Source organism: Pseudorca crassidens, chromosome 4 (genome assembly GCF_039906515.1).
Source record: "Pseudorca crassidens isolate mPseCra1 chromosome 4, mPseCra1.hap1, whole genome shotgun sequence".
In the NCBI taxonomy this organism is placed as follows: Eukaryota; Metazoa; Chordata; class Mammalia; order Artiodactyla; family Delphinidae; genus Pseudorca; species Pseudorca crassidens.
The window spans coordinates 5663374-5684198 of record NC_090299.1 but is presented as its reverse complement, the minus strand read 5'-3'; the positions used below and the strand labels follow the sequence as shown (position 1 = coordinate 5684198).

The 20825-nt window shown below is 39.4% G+C and overlaps 1 protein-coding gene across 1 annotated transcript in view; it reads right to left on the bottom strand.

Moving 5' to 3' along the window:
- Positions 1-20460, bottom strand: part of SLC7A11 (solute carrier family 7 member 11) — a 91396-nt gene extending 70936 nt beyond the window's left edge. Inside the window, exons 1-4 of the mRNA XM_067735064.1 lie at positions 19794-20460; positions 16076-16202; positions 11735-11850; positions 4628-4753 (exon numbers count right to left, since the gene is read on the bottom strand). Of these exons, the coding sequence (XP_067591165.1) occupies positions 4628-4753; positions 11735-11850; positions 16076-16202; positions 19794-20070 (646 nt within the window). The 5' untranslated portion in view covers positions 20071-20460. The remainder of the gene's footprint in view (positions 1-4627; positions 4754-11734; positions 11851-16075; positions 16203-19793) is intronic.
- Positions 20461-20825: the final 365 nt, after the last annotated feature.

Here is a 20825-nt window from a genome sequence, read left to right as displayed (position 1 = left end):
ATGAACTATACAGTTTCAGACCTAGATTTCTTACTCTCTGCTCATTCCCAACTTTACTAATGCTGTATCCATTCTACAGAAGGAGTCCCAAAAGTATACTGATTGCCACTAACACTACCTCACATTTATTTTAATAAAATCATGGCAAAGAGGAAAATGGCATTTCAAAAACAATCTCTTTTTTAAGCATGCCTCTACTCGTAACAGAGTTTGACCAGGAAAGAAGACTAAAGGATAGTCTGTAAACTATAGTTTTTAGGAGTGTGATATAATTCTTAAAAATGATGGTAATATAATGTTTGGGAAGAAATATTCAAGGGTCTATCTTCAATGAGGAGGCATGAAACCCAAGAACCACCTTCTCAGATCATTTAACTTACTTTCTGCTTCCTCCCTATAGTTCATTAGATACCAACAGGGGTTGGAAAACCCTGTGGAACCAATCTGTTCCGCACCCCCAAGCTTCTTTTGTAAAGAAAGGTTTATTGGAGCACACTTAGGTCCACTTATTTACCTATGACTGATACTATCAGTCTATGGCTAATTTCACTCTCCAGCGGAGCTGAGAGTTGTGGCAGAGACCAAATGGTGCACGAAGTGGAAAACATTTACTATCCGCCCATTTACGGAGAAAGTCTGCAGACCCTTTCCTAGAGAATGGCATGCTTTCCTTCTAGAAACAGAAAAGAAACTATACTGAACTCTAAAATAAATAGGTTTAAACAAATTTTTGCAGCAACATGTGAACTGAGCACTTTTATTTTTATTTTTTATAAATTTATTATTTATTTTTGGCTGCGTTGGGTCTTCGCTGCTGCGCGCGGGCCTTCTCTAGCTGTGGCCAGCGGGGGCTACTCTTCATTGCGGTGCATGGGCTTCTCATTGTGGTGGCTTCTCTTGTTGTGGAGCATGGATTCTAGGTGCACGGTCTTCAGTAGCTGTGGCACGCAGGCTCAGTAGTTGTGGCGCACGGGCTTAGGTGCTCCACAGCATATGGGATCTTCCCAGAGCAGGGCTCGAACCCATGTCCCCTGCATTGGTGGCGGATTCTTAACCACTGCGCCACCAGGGAAGTCCTGGACTGAGCACTTTTATGCATAACAGTTTTCTCTACTTTGTAGAGACTTTTCCTGTATATCTTTTGGATAATTAAAAAATAGAAATTCAGATTTACTTTAGTCAATCAGTATTCAAAGTTAGGCATGAAAAGTCTCTATTTCCCAAAGAAAACAGCAAATGAGATGATCTAAATGGGAAATGTGACTTGTTTCAAAACTGGCCTTCCCGTAAGAAAATAAAAGGCGGATGAGAGGTAGATGATATACATAAGACCCTTTTTCTCTTCACTCAAATCTCAGTTTTTGCCTGCATTGTACAGACAACAACACATGTATCAATATAACGTGCAAGTTTTGAGACCCAAAATGGAGAATATTGAGTTATCCACTAAATGACTTTCCCCTCAAAGCATCCAATTCCTAAATATAGTTCATTTTTTAAAATGCTACTGTCAATTCAGAAATACCTATTTTACAAAAACATCTCTTATTCTCATAGAAGGAAAATATAAATACTGGAAACCCTGTAAAAACATCTGTTGCATATTGCCTTACCATGATCTGTAGTCTACTTGGCCTTAAGGGACAATATTCCTAAGAGTGCAGCACTGAATAATCAATAAAAGATATCAAATTTTTTTTTTTTTTTTTTTTTTTTGGCCGTACGCGGGCCTCTCACTGTTGTGGCCTCTCTCATTGCGGAGCACAGGCTCCGGACACGCAGGCTCAGCAGCCATGGCTCACGGGTACAGCCGCTCCGCGGCATGTGGGATCTTCCCGGACCGAGGCAGGAACCCGTGTCCCCTGCTTTGGCAGGTGGACTCTCAACCACTGCGCCACCAGGGAAACCCAAAAGATATCAAACTTTGCAAAGACTGAATCCCAAGTACAGATCCTGAAAAGGGCCATTTTGAGAGTATTACGAAAGAGAGGTGTTTCTAAGTTTAAGGAATATTTCGGCTGCATAACAGAGGTCTCACAAAGATGAAAGTTATTATATTCAAAGGAAAGTTTAACAAATCCTCATAAGAGAATACAGAACATACAGCTAGTTTCTGGATCTCATTAGATTAGAATAAATGCACAATCTGTATAAGTAAAATTTCTCTCTTCTTGAAGTTTCATATTAATGTGAGAAATATGTGATAAGTTAGAGACAAAGAGAATCACTGTTTTATAATAATAGAGTAAATAAACCTGCTAAGAATACTCTCCAAAATATTTAATTTACTTTAAATGTAGTAAAATTCTCAGGTCACTTCTCTGTTAAGCGAGATATAAGGAAACATGGTCACATTAAGCACTGATATTGAAACTGAGCAGGACCCTGTGGGGCCTTCCCCATGCCCCCTGCCTCTTGTTTGTAGAAAACCTTTAACCTTCTAGGCCTTCCCTGAGTTCCAAAGAGCAATTTTAATCAGAGAAGTGAGAAAATGCAGAAACAAAGGAAAGCAGTCAAACAAGACAAAACAAAATAGTAATAGTTTAGCCGTAAAACAAACTCAAGGTCTTTTAGTTACTCCTCAAGGGCTATAGATAACATCCTGAGTCACACCCTTGAGTTCTTTTCCAGATACTAAAATCCCCACCAGGTGGAAGAAGCTAACTGCATGATCACCGCAGTCTTGTGGCCCCAAACTGGCTGCAACCTGAGGATCGATAATGCTGACCTCTGTGACCTTACCTGTTACCTCCTCATCAACCAATCAGAGAATGGTGCATGAGCTGATCATGAACACTGTGACCCTCTCCCCCACACTGTCTTTAAAAAGCCTTTCCTGAAAGCCATCCAGAGGTTCAGGTCTTTTGAGTATGAGCTGCCCATTCTCCTTGCTTGGCCCTGCAATAAACACTGTACTTTCCTTCACCACAACTTGGTGTCAGTAGATTGGCTTTTCTGTGCATCGGGCAAGCAGACCTAAGTTTGGTTCAGTAACAATACCGTAAGTATTAAAGGATCATTCTGTTGTAATGTCAAAAAACAAATCTAAACAATCTATCATGACTTTTGCTCTCAAGGAATTTGCAATACACTACCACTTGGGCAACGTCACCTCACACACATATATAAATAAGTGGTAAAAACTGACTACAGTCTTACATTACATCAAAAAGAAAAAAGAAATGAAAAAAAATCTTTGTTTTAAAGGATAGTATATCATCTTTTGGAACCTAAACTAGAACAAAAGAAGGGTCCATGACCCAGAGTTTCTGCACTTTCCAAAAATGGAAGAAATTCCTTACAGAAGTCTAAAGAGTTAGCCCAGAAAAGGAGAGCAGCAGCAAAACAGATTATTTTCCCTACATTTCTGACGGGTCAGATAAAATATGGGCAGGCCAGCTCTGTGGAGGCCAAGGTGAATTAGAAGAGTGAGCCCACGTCTTCCCTTCAGTGTAAGCTATAGTGTTAAACATCTTCATTGTGTTTACGTTGGCTGATGTTGCTGGATTTGATGCAAACATTCAGCCAGGAGAGCTCTAAGCTCTCCCACAAGGCTTATTAAATGGACAGCAGCAGCTCCCTTTCCCCAGCTACAGAATGACGAACCGTTCCACTTTTATTACTGTTTAATGCCTCTACCATCAGCAATGACTTTTTTGCTTAATTTTGGCATTTCCTTTTGTCTTGTGTAATTCTTCTCTTGCCACTTCATTAAATTTCTCTATAAATTCCGTTTCTTGGAACAGACAATATCAATGTAAACATTAAATACTTAACATGCCCAAGTTATACGTCAGTCCTTTACAATTTCATCTCACTTTCTTACTTATTTCCTACCATTGTGCCCATTGTTAGTTAAATAACTCACCTGGACCTCCTTCTCATCCAACAACTTCCCCTGAATCAAGCAACTACCTGTGCCTTCTTACCTAGAACAACTGAAACTCGAAATGACATCACCCTCAACCATCTCATCTTTGCTTGTTTAATAGTCAAGTCTATAAGGCAAATACTCCCAGAAAATGGTGTTACATCTCCCCAGAAATGCAGATTTTACATTAAAAATAATGTAACAATAAAACTTACATTTTTACAGCTATCTTTACTGTCAGATAATATTTGTCTTTTTGCGAACGCTATTCCCATATCTGACTCTCCTTCTGTCAAGAATCTATTCTCAAGGTAAAAGGAATAATAACCGTAAAAGAATTACTCATTATTTTTCATTATTTTCCAGATAGCTTTTTCTCTCTAATCTTTAACACTGTGGCTGAACTACTTTAAAGTAAAAATAAGAAGACATATTTATCTGTAGTTAAAACTAATGGCTTATTTTTCTTTCTCCCTTCGTGTTTTCGCTACAAATAGTTTAGACCAAGAGAAAATTCACTGATGCCTTATTTTGTTGCTTGGCTCAGTCTTAATCCTCTTGTTGCCATTCAGCTGTAAATACCAACTCAGCCCCCAATGTTGCAGGCTTTCAAATCAATTAGGTGACGGTACAGAGCCTAAGTTCCATGAGCAGAGAGTCTAATTAAGGGATTCTGCTAGCACAAGTGAAAGTTAGTGTTAGAAGAGACCAAAAGCAGAAACGTATTTTAAAAAGCATTTACTTTTCAGTCCCTACCTTTAATTAGCTGCATCACTCCAGGGACTATAATTATCAGAATTGCTGTGAGCTTGCAAAAGGTTAGGAAAATCTGGATCCGGGCGCTCCAGCTGACACTCATGCTATTTAGGACCATCACCACAGCTGCAAACAAATAGATGAAGTTAGAAAAGGTGAATCATCATTGGTATGAAGACGTCTTAGGTTGTGGCTCTTCAAAGTGCCATCCATGAACCAGCAGCGTTGCCATTACCTGGAAGCAGTTGAGAAATGCTTAATCTCAGGTACCACACCAGACCTAAGGGCTACAAATCTATCTCAGCAAGATCTCTAGGTGATTTTTATGCACACTGAAGTTTCAGAGGCTTGGATGAAACCTGTGAACAGTAAGAAGTTCTCTCTTGTTCTTTGTATATGTCAGTAAGAGTGGACAAATACTGTAGCGCCCTAATAACCATATAAAAATACCTTCTAAGCAAATCCCGAAGTCATCACATGCAATGAGATTGTTGAATGCAATGAGATTGTTGAAGTCATCACATGCAATGAGTCATCACATGCAATGAGATCTTCAGCTTGATACAGCAGGCAACTCTTTCCTCGTTCAATGATTGACTTTGTGCATAGCCACCCGCCAGCTGGGCATCACACTCAAGAAGGGGCAATGTGTGAGCTGGGACATGATTCTTCACCGTCAGGACTAGCTGTAGACAGCATTTTTTGCGTTTCCTTTCCATTTTCCAATCAGCACAGTCAGGAGTGACTTTCAACCTACCCTAAATGTATAGGCTTCCCAGATACGTTTTGGAACTTGAAAAAATGTTACAAGGGATGAATCCAAAAGAGTTCCCAGAGGCACAGTGGGTCTGAAGCCAGCAGAATTTCTCTTTCTTGGTGATACTGTCCACAGTGTCCCGAGTAGTATTCAACCATTCACTCTCCCCGCACTGTGGACCATGAGAACCTTGAGGGCAGAAGAAGCATTATTCATCTCTGTCTTGCTAGTATCCAGCTGCATCCCTGGCCCAGGAAGATCGTCAACATGGTTTTGTTGAATCAATGAATGAGCTGGATCCTCAGTTTTAAAAAACCAACTTCAGCCAAAGAGGAATGAAATGAATGGCGATATTCTCAAACCGTGCCTCCTATACTCTGCTGGAGTGACTTATTCTAGACAGTGGATTTCAACTTTACGCTCTTTCTAAAACCTTATGCTTAGTGTTAACTTTCTCCCTCCCCCACTGCCCCAAAAGCTACTTCATACCTGATATTTGTAGTTATTATCTATAAGCTTTATTTTTAAAAAGGTGTGTTCTCCCTAAACAAATAACAAAAATGTATGAAAATACTTCTTGGAGGATAAAACCAAACACAGAATTCTTACAGTTCAGGTTGCAATAGGAAGCTTTCCATATGTACAATAATGAGTCATCTTCATAGTTCCAATTGCCTGATACAATCATTAGCTCATTTCAGAATTTAAGAATTGGAGCAAATGTATCAACACAATGTATAATAGCAAAATTTTTAAAATAACCTAGCCCCCAAAGGAAGGCTAATTAAGGTATACCTTTTTAAGGGTTTACTATGCAGCCATGTAAAATCATGATGCAGTTAAATATTTATTCCACGAAAGATTGTTCATGACGTTTTACTGACCAATACAGCAAATTACAGAGAGATGGGTAGATGATAAATTGTTAGGTAGATAGAAAGACAGATAAAGACACAGAGAGAAAGGAACGGAAAAATTCTGAATGAGTGTTTACTAAAACATTAACAGAAGGTACCTACAGATGATAGAATATTGAATAATTTTCAAGTTTAAAAATTTATTTTTCTGCATGATTTAAAATAATTTTTATAATGAACATGAAGTATTAAGTAAAAACTCAATAAAAGCAATTTTCATTTTTGAAAACAACTCAAAGATGGGAAGAATAAGGGACCATGAAAATTTAGATAGGAGGTTACTAATGAAGAAATATTTCAAAGGAATAATGATGAGAATGATTAGAAAGGCTGGAGCCCTGAATAAGCTACAGGGGAAGCTAAGAGAAATATTTCATCTGTGTTTGAAGCTGGAAACATGAAGAAATAGACAGGTCTATTGTTAATCACCAAGTGCATTATTTTATCAGTGAAAAGATAAAAAATAATTATTTTTCTCTCCCCTATACAAAGCACTTATATACTGAAAATAATTTAATGCAACTCTGTGTTCATCTCCATCACCCAGTGATTCTTTTCCTTTTTCTATGTAAATTACTCTGTGATAAATGAGTCATGATAAGAAAGGGATTATTTTTTTAGTTAAGGAGATTCAGCACTGATCTGAAGATAATTGGGTGCATGTTCCCACCAACAACAAAAGAGCACTGTTTTCTTTTAACTAGAGCTCCTAAAACCCCAAAGTATTTTTGAGAGTATTTTTGAGAGTACTCCACAATAGAAAACAGCTGTTGTAAGGAGAGGAGGGGAGAAAAACGAGGAAGGAGAAAAAGGAATAGAGGGCGGGAGGGCAGGAAGGAAGAAAAAGAAGAAAGGGAGGGAGGGAGGAAGGGGGAGGGAAAAGAGAAAGGCATTCTCGTATTTAGAACCTCTATATATTTGCAAAGAGGAAAGAAGGTTTGTTACGTTCATAAACAGCATAGGCATTACATTCCATGCCTATTGAAATAGAAAAAAAATGAGTTTTGGGAATTTTATATTTTGTAAAGTTTTCTTAGAAAAATGGAGGACAAAATCAAACAAATATTATGAATGGATAATCTCACCTTGCTTTCCTCTCAGACAGCTGAAATAAAAATTCTGGTTAAGCCTGATTTCTCTCAAAGGTTTCTCAAAACCCTGCTTTATCTGAGCATCCAGACATTGCCCTCATTATTCCATCCGCCAAATTCCAGCTGAGATGTACCTCTATGACCCTGAAGGGATACAGCTTAACAAGTAACAAGGTAGCCAGTACGGAGGCACTGTGAAGGTCCTGAAGGGCTAGAACTGCTGTCTCATCATGTGTCTTTCCAGAGAAATTTAAGTCTATGTATATTGCTTATCCAACAATCCTGAAAAGGGATTTGGGATTCACTAAATGCAAGTTTTCAGAGCTTCTGGAACAACATCTACAATACTTTGGTTTTTATACACTATCTATCCACATTGTAATCATCAAAGAAACGTGAGCAAGCGTTCAGCCTAGCTTTACTTCCTTTGAGTAATGATGGCTAACTTCATGCATTAAGAATTACCTGTATCAATTTGGGCTTATTATTATTGCTTACCTTAAATGTTACCAAAATGAAAACGGAGGAACATACAGTTTTTATTTACTTATTAATGATGCCGTTTCCTAAGAACTGAAATGCAGCAACAAGGAGTGTTGAAAACTGGTACCATGATTTAAGGACTGGTAAGTATTTCTTTCTGCACTTCCGTCATTCAAGTCTGTCTTTTATTTTGCAGAGTGAGATGACCGAGCCTGGATATATTGGGTTCTCTCCCAGGTTCAGGTTCTCCCTGGCTTCTGGCTTCTGACTGCTCTGTGCTAAACTGGTAAAATATATGGACGGTATATGGACGCGACATGGTGAGCTAAGGTGAAATTGTTCCACTGTTCTTTGTAGCAGCTGCCTGGGTCGCCTCTGTCTCTTTGCATTCATTTCCTGGATACGTTAATTTCAGATAGGCTTTTAGCAATAAACAACCTTTATAAAGCAGAGAGACTATATCTAGGATCTCACTATTGGGAATAAAAATGGTAAGCCTTAAATAAATATATAGTATTGTTATATGACAGACACTGCGCAAGGACCTTACGTGGATAATGTTATTTAATCTTATCTCTATGACGTGGTTACCATCACTGGTGTTATTTTTCTGATGAGCAGGTGAGAATCCAGATATTACTTAACTTGCCCGTGTTCACGAAGGTAAGGTGCAAAGATAGGACTGAAGCCAAGTAAGCTGACCCCAGAGTCCACACTTCTACCAGTCGTTCACAGGTAACAATGCGGAAGTAGCTCAGAAGACACATACGATCTCACTACTATACCTAGTTCTTCCAAACTCCCGGTGACGCTTCCTCTCTGCTGTGGTTCATGTTTATCTTGGCTGGGATTTCAGGACACTTTGATTCCACCTTTTATTTCTCATCCTCCTGAAGGGTACGGCTGCTGTTCTGCGGTCCTTGTATATTTCAACACGACATGTATTTCCCTAAGAATTGCTTGTCATGGTATCTAGTTATGGTAGAAAAGGAGCAGGGATAGTCCAGTTTCAGATTTATAGAGAGTCACTCCATGTACAATGTCTGAGAAGCTAGCACAGAACTGGGCCTAGAGTTTCTTTCATGTAATTTAATGATGCCAGGAAAGGACAGTTCTAGAAAAGAAAGTACAGTACTGCATTTGTAGAAATGGCTATTCCTTTTTCCCACATCGCCATCATTAGTGTTACTTTGTTTCCTTCCCCCAATTACTCCCACAGGTTATGGGAAGAAGGTAGGGCTCTTTACTCACCTACGTAAACTAAACTAGTAAGAAAATTGAGATGGAGAGAGAGGCTGTTAGGGATGCATCTGAGACTAGATCCCACATTTTATTTTATTTTATTTTATTATTTTGCGGTACGCGGGCCTCTCACTGTTGTGGCCTCTCCCGTTGCGGAGCACAGGCTCCGGATGCGCAGGCTCAGCGGCCATGGCTCACGGGCCCAGCCGCTCCACGGCACGTGGGATCTTCCCGGACCGGGGCACGAACCCGTGTCCCCTGCATCGGCAGGCGGACTCTCAACCACTGCGCCACCAGGGAAGCCCTAGATCCCACATTTTAAGGAAAGTATTTTTATTATAATATTCTGCCATTCGAGTGTATACTTAAACAGGGTCTAGTTTCAGGAGTGCAGAACCAAAAAACTAAATATCATTTCAAGTATTGAACATACTTCAATGTTTATTGAAGCTACAAGGAGAGTGAAAATTCATGAGGGAGTAATGTCAGTATTGGGCTAGAGGAGAGAAGACAAATGTGAATATATAAGATTTCCCCGTTCAACTTCCATGTGCCTGATACGTTTACCAGAATGGACAAGATTTGGGGTAAGCAAAAACTTCTCATTTTTATTAATTTGACAGAAACGAGGTAGAGTACTTTTAAAAGGGTAGGGGGTGAATTAGTATTCAGTAACGCCCCCCTACCACCCCACTCTCATTTCTCAAGTGGTTGGTTAAGGCACTCTGCTAAGTCTTAAAAATCTGACTAACTTCGCCCTTCCACAGCCATTCAAGATAGATGATCTTTTCACAGGTGTTTTACCAATAAATAAAAACAATGCTTAAAGAGGTTTAATATTTAGCCCTAAATCACATAACTAAGAAATTATGACACTAACTTTCAATTCCAGGTCATTTGCCTCCAGAGCCTGAGTTATCACCACTACGCTAAGATGGTTCAAAAATTCAAAAATTCAAAAATTCATGGTGTTAGATCGGAGCAAACTATTTACCTCCATCTTCCTGCTGCCTGAGAGACCTGAAGATGTGTAATCCTCCAAGTTTAACACACAGGCATTCCATTGGCTTCTCTACTAGAGAAAAATTCTTAGACCTCTTCTCATAAAAATCAGTTGTCAATAAATATTTACTGAGCGCAAACGACATGCTAGGTGCTATGGGAAGGGCTGGAAACACAGCAGTGAGTAAGCCCCTGGTCTCATGGAATTTGATGAGATGTTTTCCCACAAGAGTATAAAGAGCTACCATTTGTAACTTCATTCTTAAAAACTTTCTGGCATTCTCCAAAACACTTTATATACATTGTCTCTTTTACTATCGTTTCATCTTCACAAGACACCTGATGAGACTGGGCACGATTTAAAGGTAAGAACACGGAGGTGCAGAAAGTTGAAGTGATGTGTCCCCAAGTCTCACATCGGTAGTATGTTATCAAGGGCAAGGTGAATCAAGAACACCATTACCTTTCCAGAACTCAGAAATGTCTAATTCGAGTATTTTTCTTTGCCTCCCTTCAAAGATTTCGCCGAACAATTATTTGTGTAGGTTCCATGAATGAAGGGGGAGAATCCAGGATGAACCTACTTAGTTCAGAAATACATGTACCCAGCACTAGGGATATTTTAAGTGCAATTCCTAACTCTTTCCTGCTAACTGACCACTCACCCCTCTACTGTCAAATGTTCATGTCTCTCTTCGTTGTTCTATTGAAATACTTCAGTCATGTACAACCACAAATTCTTTCATGGGTATGCAGTTCAATTATTCCTGGGGAGCTCTCTATCTCCAAGTAGGTCAAACTTCATCAAGTGGGATCACATTGATTCTGAAAACAGTGATTCAGTTAGTATCTACAAGTAAGTGATCATCTCCCATTATATTTAAGAGTTTGGAATGTCGACTCTTATAACAGGAAGTTAGAGTCATATTGGGCTTCATATCACTTACATCATTTTGGTCATGTTCCTCTTTTTTAATTTCCTTTTTTAAAGAGAGTTCTAATATCTGTGCCCATTGGTGAAAAATGAACAAATTCCTAATTTAGAGACAATAAAGAAGACTCCTAGTTGAGGAACATCACTAATAATCAAATACTGGAGGAAGACTCTTGTGACCATCGATGGACAGCTAAAATCCTAACACTGAGAGTGACAGCTGCTAACACTAGAAAATGCATGAACACTACACACACCCAACACACAAACACCATTCCATGAGGCTAAGTGCGTTCTAATTCAACACGTTATCGGTGAGGAAGGATATTTTCCAATACAGAATCCATTTAAAAATTGGGTTTTCATTTGTAAACGTCTCTTTTTATGTACAATCCAGTTACTATTTTACTAACAAAGTGGTTTTGTTTGCCTATTTTAAAAGCTTAGCCGTCAGAGCTACTGACCCGGTGCAAAACGGGCATGTAATGTCATATCAGGTATCACTCCACCTCCTTATTCTTTTCTTTGTTTTCCAAACACAAACTTGGCACTGAACTGTAAGCAAAAAGAACACCATGTGGGAAGCAGTCCCACCACACAAAAAGTCTTAAGAAACTTTGTCTCCAATCCCTGTTGTAGGGATTTTTTTTTCTCTTTCATATGTACACCTATGATACTCACTTATGCCCACAGCTGTAATGAGCTTGACTGCAAGTTCAGGAATTTCACACTGAATGAAAAATGGTTCCAGAATGTACCGTCCAAAGGCCAGAGATATCACAGCAGTGGCTGCAGGGCTAGAAAAAAAAAATACATATTTAGGTTAACTACAGAAAAAGAAAAGAGCATCTTCACTCAACTCGTTCTACACTGAGGTGCTATTATTCAGCATGTGGAACATATTAAATACGGAAGTCTGTGATTTTCAGAAGTCCATATTTGATTAGGTTGTCATAGACATTCCAAATGAAATACTGTCTACAACTTTGGGGGCTCCTTTTTAAACTTCACATCTCCTTGCGTACAAGGCTGGGTACTGTCAGTTTTGCCCCTGCCTTCCCGTATTTGAATTTTTCTTAAAAATTGAGTTTATTACTTGAGATCCTGACAGAGGTGGGCTTCACAAGAAGCAATCTTCTTTCTCAGTAAGTCAACAATTAAACTCCAGCACGGTATGAATGCATTAACAGTGCAGGTCTAATGGGTCGGGTCATGGTCAGAAAAGGAACACAAAACTCACCTTAAAAAAACTAGTACTAATAAGCGTTCATTGCAAATATATGCTTATGTGCTTGATACCGTATCAGTCTTGGTTTTCCATACAGACCAAAACTTGAAGAGCCAAGTGATTATTCTTAATTCCACAGAAATATTTAGATGCAAAGTATATATTGAAAAATAAAAGTATTCTTGTAATTTTACAAATGGAGAAAACATGCATGAAATAAGAAAATGCAATAACTTCAGGTATATAGTGAAATAGGTAACAGACCATTCTATCTTAATTTTTCAACTATTTCTATGCAAAGATTACAGATGCCTTTCAGTTTAAATATATCTATATATGAATGCATATCTGTTAGATACACAGGTAAGTCCATGATATTATCTACTTTGTCCTGCCTGTCTTCCCTTTCAGCTTATCTTCCTTCTCATGGTTATACCACACCCATGTCCAACTCCTAATTGTCAGAAAACCAACCACCATTATGTGTTCCAACCTTGACCTGCCAGTACTAGCATGACAGATTTCTTGATTTTTTTTTTTCTTTTCCAAGAGTACCTCTTCCTCACCCCAACAAGATTATTTTTCTCGGTCACCATCATTTATAAATTTTTGACGTATAAATTAAAATCTGATCATGACATCGTAGTGCTTTCAAAACATGCTCAGGATATGCAAAAACTCTTCAATTCAAGGCTCTATCTGCTCTAAGCTTTTCCTTCCTCTTCAGTGTGCTTCTTCCCACACAAGGATATGAACACCCTTTGCCTGAGACCTCCGCAACTCACTGACGGTTTCTCATACCTCAGGTCTTAGTTCAGTCTTTTGCCCAAGGAAGCTTCTCCACTCCCCCGACCGGGTTAGATCTCCCAGAGTGTACTCTCCTCCAGAACCTCATGGTTTCTCTTTCACAGTGTGTATCACTGTAGTAACTTTATATTCTCTTATGTGATGTCTTGATTCATAACTATTTCCCTCATTTGACCCTGAGATCCATGAGTACAAGGCTGTGTCCAACTTAATCATTATTTCATCTTCAGTGTATAGTATAGTGTCTGTCATACAGTAGAAACCCAATGAATATTGAATATACAGTCAATGTGTGAATTCAATCAAATGACCCCTGATGTGTGATTTTTTTTCCCTTAAGATTTGTTTTTACAGACTAATTCTGACAAGAGTGTGTTAACCTGAGGTACAATTTTAATAGTAAGTATTTAGGTACCATGGGTGTTTTCAATGGAAGAGAAATGTTAAAGTACCTAGGTATCTTGTCACCCCTCAAGCCATTCATGACTCTGCCTATCTGAGAAACCAGTTGAGTCCATTATTACAAAGAAATATATGAACCCATTAAAAAAGCTTCTAGAATATATCTAGGTAGTTTCTTCTGTAAACACACACGCACACGCACCACGAAGTAGCTCTCCTGTGATTAAAGTAACGTTTGATCATGAGCTGCTTGAGAATAGGGACCATGGCTCACTCCACTTCAGGTCGCTTTAACGTGCCATTCACCGTTCAGTAGCCGTTTGTGGAATGAATAAGTGAACGCATAAGCACCGTATCGGTGCTACTGCTGCAAATGGAATGACCATGCTCATCACACCGCCAATACAATCAGCCAATGCAGGACTAAAGCAGGACTCGAGTCCAGCTACATCAGGTTCCAAAAGCCTACTGGCCTGACAGGCCAGCACTCTAGATAGGTAGTGTAGCCATCTGAATGCTGAGTATGTTGTATTCAAAATATTATAACCTTAATCTTTCAGTTACTGGTTCAAAAAGAATTTAATATCTGATCATCAGGGCACTGAATTAAGTGGTATAAGGGTTACAAAAAGTGTGAGACTTGGTCTTATATGCTTGAAAGGCTTGCAGTTTTAACAGGGAAACAGAGCGCGGATTCCTAAAATATTAAGTAAGGTTATAGGACATCATGTTCAATGTCAAATGAGAAGATGAGACTGCATTTTTCTCAGAAGAATTAAGAGAGGAAAGACATACTATAAACTAGGGTGAACAGGAACTTGACTGTGGAAATGACAGAATTTAAGTTGACCTTTGCAGAGTAATATTCAGATGATCAGAAAAGAGTGGAAGGTGCATCCCGGGCCAATCCCAGAGTTTAGAAAAGGAACAAAATACCTCTTTATCATTATTTCATTCTAACAAACTTTAAATAATGCAGAATTGTCTAAAAGGAGAACAGATTTCACAAAGAAGTAAATACTACTCTAAGCTCTTTGATAAAAAAGAGACTCCTAGAACTATAAAAACCAAGATTAGTGTTAAGTCAATACTTACTAGCTCTGCATTTGCCACTTAGGCCCACATGACAGGATAAAAGCTCACAGGAGCTCTCAGCTGTGTAAGTTTGATAAGTTTACAGTAAGAGCATGTTTCTCTACTTACTCATGTTAAACTCTGCAATCAGAATGTGTTAGTCACATTTCACGGACGCCATCTGCCTTCAAGATACTTTTAAACTTCTCAGGTGACATCATAAGTTTCCCACAAAGTTGGAGGAAATTTGCCGCTCAGGGTGACTTAGCATTATTTGGTTTGATTTTAAACCAGGGCTATCAGGAAGAGGAACGTATTCTTACAAAAATAAACTCAAAAAAGCTTTTCGCAACAGTAGTTCACTGATTTGTTTAAGATGAGGATATGAGTCATCTGTGACAAGTGAAGTTTTGTTCTTTTATAGAGTATAAAACTTGGTAACGGGCTTCCCTGGTGGTGCAGTGGTTAAGAATCCGCCGGTCAATGCAGGGGACATGGGTTCAAACCCTGGTCCAGGAAGATCCTACATGCCACGAAGCAACTAAGCCCATGTGCCATAACTACTGAGCCTGCGCTCTAGAGCCCGCATGCCACAACTACTGGGCCCACGTGCCACAACTACTGAAGCCCGCATGCCTGGAGCTTGTGCTCCACAATGAGAAGCCACCGCAATGAGGAGCCCACGCACTGCAATGATGAGTAGCCCCTGCCTGCCACAACTAGAGAAAGCCCACATGCAGCAATGAAGACCCAATACAGCCAAAAAAAAACAAAAACAAAAACAAAAGCAACAACAACTTGGCGATATACTAAATTGTTAGGAACAGAAGCTTCCTAGTCACGAAAACTGAGTAAACTAAGATGTCTTAATGGTGTAATCTACAAGAAGAAAAACTCCAGTTCCTATAAGGTAACATTTAAGTTTGTCTAATTATGATTTACAATCAAACAAAAGGTCTGATTTATCAAGGTAGATTTTGGTGCTTCTTATCCTTTTCAAGTCAGCATCTGCCCTGAAAATGTCATGGAAAATAACTGAATATTAACAAAAAGCAGATGCTTTAAAAGTTTGGCAAGGTTGGCAAACTACCGCCAGTGGCAAAATTGTATTAAACACATTCATTGAGAAAGGTATTCCATCCCAGATTTTATGTCCTGAAGTAGACATGTTTACCATATAATCACATGACATGTATATTTCTAACTACTTAAAAATAATCAAGGTGATTAAAAAATGGTATAATGAAGGGCTTCCCTGGTGGCGCAGTGGTTGAGAGTCCGCCTGCCGATGCAGGGGACACGGGCTTGTGCCCTGGTCCGGGAAGATCCCACATGCCGCAGAGCGGCTGGGCCCGTGAGCCATGGCCGCTGGGCCTGCGCATCCGGAGCCTGTGCTCCGCAACGGGACAGGCCGCAGCAGTGAGAGGCCCGCGTACCGCAAAAAAAAAAAAAAAAAAAGGTATAATGAATAGGTTTATTTTTCCTTAATTTTTTTGTATGTAGGCTCTTACCGTATAATGAGCAGTTCTACCCAGACTCGCACAAAAGCTGGTAACGGGCCAAAGACTTCCAGAATGTATGTGTAATGACCACCAGATTTCTTTATAGTTGTTCCCAGTTCAGCATAGGACAAGGCTCCTGTGAAATATTTATAATAAAAAGGTGAAAAGTTAAAATATTACCAAGTCATCCAGCAGTAGAATGGATACAACGTTTCTGTTGTGTGAGATGTTACTACCTCCTTTGATCTGAATGACATCCTTTTTCAAAATTAATAACAGTCATCGAATTCCTAAGAGCCTCCAGATTCCTCTTGTAACCTCCTCACATTTGAGATCTAGTTCATTCTATTCAAACAACGTAATCTGACCTGAAATAGTAAGGACAAACTTCTAAAACAATATCATATTATTAAGAATTTTGAATCTCAAACCTGACAAAAGGAGTAGATGGATGCCAATATTACTAACCTATTTTTCAAAGAACTTCACATCAAAACAAGGAATTATCACAAATTGACCTCATTATATTGAGAAGCCTTTTAATAAATGATATTTCTGTGGCATGTCAAAATAAATAAGATTCATCTGTTCTCCAGAGAAGTATGGACCCAAGGCTTTGGAAGCCTTCATTTAATTTGTAGGATATGTTTTGTTTGTCAACAAAATGAATTTTGACGCAGCTATTCTGTTTTTAGGAAAGTTTTTCTTGCATGTCTTCGAAGTACACACTCTGTATGGCTGAAATAACAGCTACTTTTAAAAAAGAGGTACTATGACGTATTTACACACGTTAGGTAAAATTAACTATAGACCAAATTTTAACATTTAGCAATAAACTTCACACAGAGTTGAGCAAGTTCTATAATCTCCCCAAACCTCAGTTTCATCCTCTGTAAAATAAAGAGCTTAATTCTCACATCACAAGGAGTTTGTGTGTTTAAATTTGAAATGGATGCCAAGGACAGCGTTGAGCCTGCCACGCAGAAAGCGCCTCGTGAAATACAGCTGTATCTACTAACGTGAGCAATGAATTTCCAAGAAAATGAAAAATATATTTTGACATTATGTGAAAGGTTCTCTCCATACTGCCAAGTACTCAAACGTAAGACGTAATTTCTGCCTGGCCTGCTCTGGGGACTCAAAGTGTGGGAACTTATTACTAATCAGTAAAGCTTCAGGTAGAACTGTCCAACATGAATGTAATTCGGATATTCAGAAAAATCTTAGCGTCAGTTACTGTATTCCTGTATCACTTATTGTATTCCTGAACCTAGTACTGGATCAGAGTCACCCGGGGAGAATTTTTTATTTAAAAACAAACAAAAAACAAATGCTAAGGCTATACCCCAGACCTACTCTCTAACCAAGAGATGCCAGACTGTCCAACAGAGGCATCCAAGAAGATCTATTATTTTAAAATTCACACAGGTTAATTTTAAAGTAACTAGTCTACAGATTGATATTTGGGGATCACTGATATAGCCTGTCTATTTATAACTAATTGGAACTAGTTGCAATTCACTCTCTGTTGGAAACCAGTCACCATGTTGGTAGGCTGTACAAAGAAGCAGCCGATATAAAATGTTATTGGAAAGTGTCTTAAGTACCTCAGAATTTATCCCCCAAGAATCAATACCTAGACCTTTGTATGCTTTGCTGAAACTCCAGGATAGTTGCCCCAGGTTTAAATTGAGTTCTGGAGAAATGAAATTTTCATTTAAAGGTCTCAAGCTCTATAACCATTTTACCCAGATGAAAACAGTTCAGAATAGGTTGTAAGAATCCATGTATTGACCCTGGCTTAAAAAAACCCTGTAAATCCAATATACAAATTCTTTACTTTTAGTCCCAGAGTTCTAGAGTTCTAAGACAAAGGATTTTTTTCCTTATATTTTGCTTTGCTTCCTGTTAAGAAGGTACTCCTATCAAAAGTTCCTAGTAACTTAAGTGATAAATGCAATGCAAATATAGATAAGCAGGTTAGTACAGGAGCACACTCACTGCAGTTAGTAATCAAAGAATACCAACTCAAGTATAAACTTAGCTAGTCCCTTTAGCTTTTTTTTTTTTCCTGAACTTCTTGAGATGATATACTTATGCAGAAGCATATTTTCTTAGTACAGGTCAACATCACTTTCATCACTTTAACTAGTTAATGCTCAGAGCCATCCATTTTATTATATCTGAATAACCTTTTATTGTTTACGAAAATGGAATCTCATAGTGGGAGCTGCACGCACACAGTATGCAAAATCCAGGAAACTGGTTATGGTTTCTCCCATCAGACACTGATTTGTTCCGAATATACCACGTGTTGGAGAAGATTAAAGGCTGAGGAGGCATAGTCATTTAGAAAGATCAACAGTTAAGTTTCTCTTTGTTCATCTATAAACGTACATGCCACACCATATGAATACCACGAACCCTTTGTAAGCTAAAATAACCCCAAAATAATTCCTCTGTAGATCTTTCTATGCAGCTTTTTTTTAAACAAGTTTTATTTAAAATACCTTCTTCCTAATAACGGAAGTTGGAGTTCTCTTGATGAATGCTCAGACCAACGCTGAAAACACTGCAAGGCCTTAAGAAATAATGGATTGGTCCTTGTAGGACCAAGAGTTAGTACTTGGTCCTAGAGTTTGGACAAAGAGTTAGTACCTTTAAAGAACAGTATCTTTTGAAATCAGAATACACTGTTTGCCAGAGAAGAGCAAATATGTCTTAGACATGTTTCCCATAACATAAATGAAATTTCATTTTCTTGACCATTCACCAGTTTTTGTCACCTTCACAACTAACCCAGGTAGCTTTCTAGTAATGTGCCCACCTCATGAGGGGACATTTATTACCTCTTTACTATTAATGATCAAGTCAATAAAAGAGATCTAGATTTTGAAGAAAAATTAATAATCATACTTCTACCAGTTCTGTTTAGACTAACTCAGCAGACAGGTGGGCCAATGACCTGTGTCTCTGAAGACCAAGTGAACTAGAAATGAAGAAAACAGAGCTGGGCAGACACAGCAAACTAACACCCAATTCCAATTTTACAATTTATATTGCAAAGGTTTATGGGTACTGGGGAGAGATGAAAAGTTGAAAAAACTGTGAACTATGCCCAGACCCTTGCAATATTCTCATTTACAAAAGGAATTGAATTGTATGCCATCACACTTCTTTCCACAATAAGGACTTCTGAAAGAATACTGGGAACTGACAAGCGCCTGAAGTTAAAAAATTAAAAAGGAAAAGACTGCCACCCATTTGTTTAGCCAATAAAGAGTCAGTAAAACTTCTGCTGAACACTCAGTTCTGTGTCTAAACAGGCCACACCGGGTTTCACTTCACAGGTGTTTCATTCAGTGCGCCAGCTGCCAAGATGCCCCAAACACAGGTAACTGAGCACAGATGCCTGGTACAGAAAGCTTGCCTGTGTTTTACTGGGTCATCAAAGCCAGCCTTGACGTCATTGCCACAGGGAAAAATCAGAAAATAATCTGCCTGAGTCAGCAAAAGCGAGCACAGCCTACAGGTCGCAATTTCAGGGAATTCAGGATTCTGCCAACAGTGGAGAGTGTGCGTGGACAGTTCGCATACCTCCCCCCAGATCAGAAAATCTGGGGGAGCCCTGGCCATTCATTCCCTCCTTAGAAATCACCCTCTGTTCTCCCAGAGAGCACGGCACCCAGCCCCACAGACACACCCCCAGAGAAGCGGCAACACTCACCAAACAGTGACAGGACCCCGCACACCGTCCAGACAACCAGGGACAAGCCCACGCTGCCCGTGTTCTGGAGCACGCCCTTAGGAGAGATGAAGATTCCTGCTCCGATGATGGTGCCGATGATGATGGAGATCCCTCTCAACAGACTGATCTTCCTCTTCAGCACAACTTTCTCCTGCCCAGGTGGCTCCTTGCCACCCAGGGAAGGCAGCCTCGTGTTAACACTGCCCTGCAGGTAACCCCCATTGGAGATGGTGGATGCCACAGCCTTTCTGACCATGGTAGTGACCCGCAGGGTAAAAAGCAAACAGAGCAAAAGAAAGAAAGAAAAAAAAAAAATTTAAAGAATAAAACCTCCAAACTTTCAACTTTGGTGTCTCTTGGGGTGACTGACCGATGTGATCTCTTCCTCTTTGCCTTCGGATTCCTTCTCAGCGCTAGTGTGCTCCCAGGTAAAAACTCTAAGGTGTATGTTCACCTTCCGCAATCTAATTACTCACAGGAACACCTGTGTGCTCGTTCATGGTGTTCTGGTTTCTCCACCTCCCCGACTACCTCTGCTGCTGAGGCTGCGGCTGCCGCCCTATCATTACAGCCCAGCTCAACTTCCTCATGGGCTGGTATTTAAGCTGCTGCCTGTCTCACCAACTTACTCCAGCTAGATGATGATGCAAATTCTCCAGGTTTGCATCAGCCACATGAGAAGGCTCCAGCATTACTCAGCGCTTTTTTTTTTTTTTTTTTTTTACCACGAGCCGCAAGTTGCTCAACTGACCAAAGCTTTCAGAGAACAAAGCACACTCTTAACGGGGATCTTAACCAATCCAGAAGTAGTAAATTCGGAACAGACCTTCCGAGCGATTTCAAGCAACTCCTAGTGAGGGACAAAAGCTCTTCACTCGAAAAGAAAATGAAAAATGAAACAGGAAATGATCACTGTGTTGAAAGGAGTTTCTTTTCTTTAACGTACAAATAAAATCGTTCATACCAACCTTTTGATCACAGAACAGAACTCAAAGCTGCATTGTTTATAAC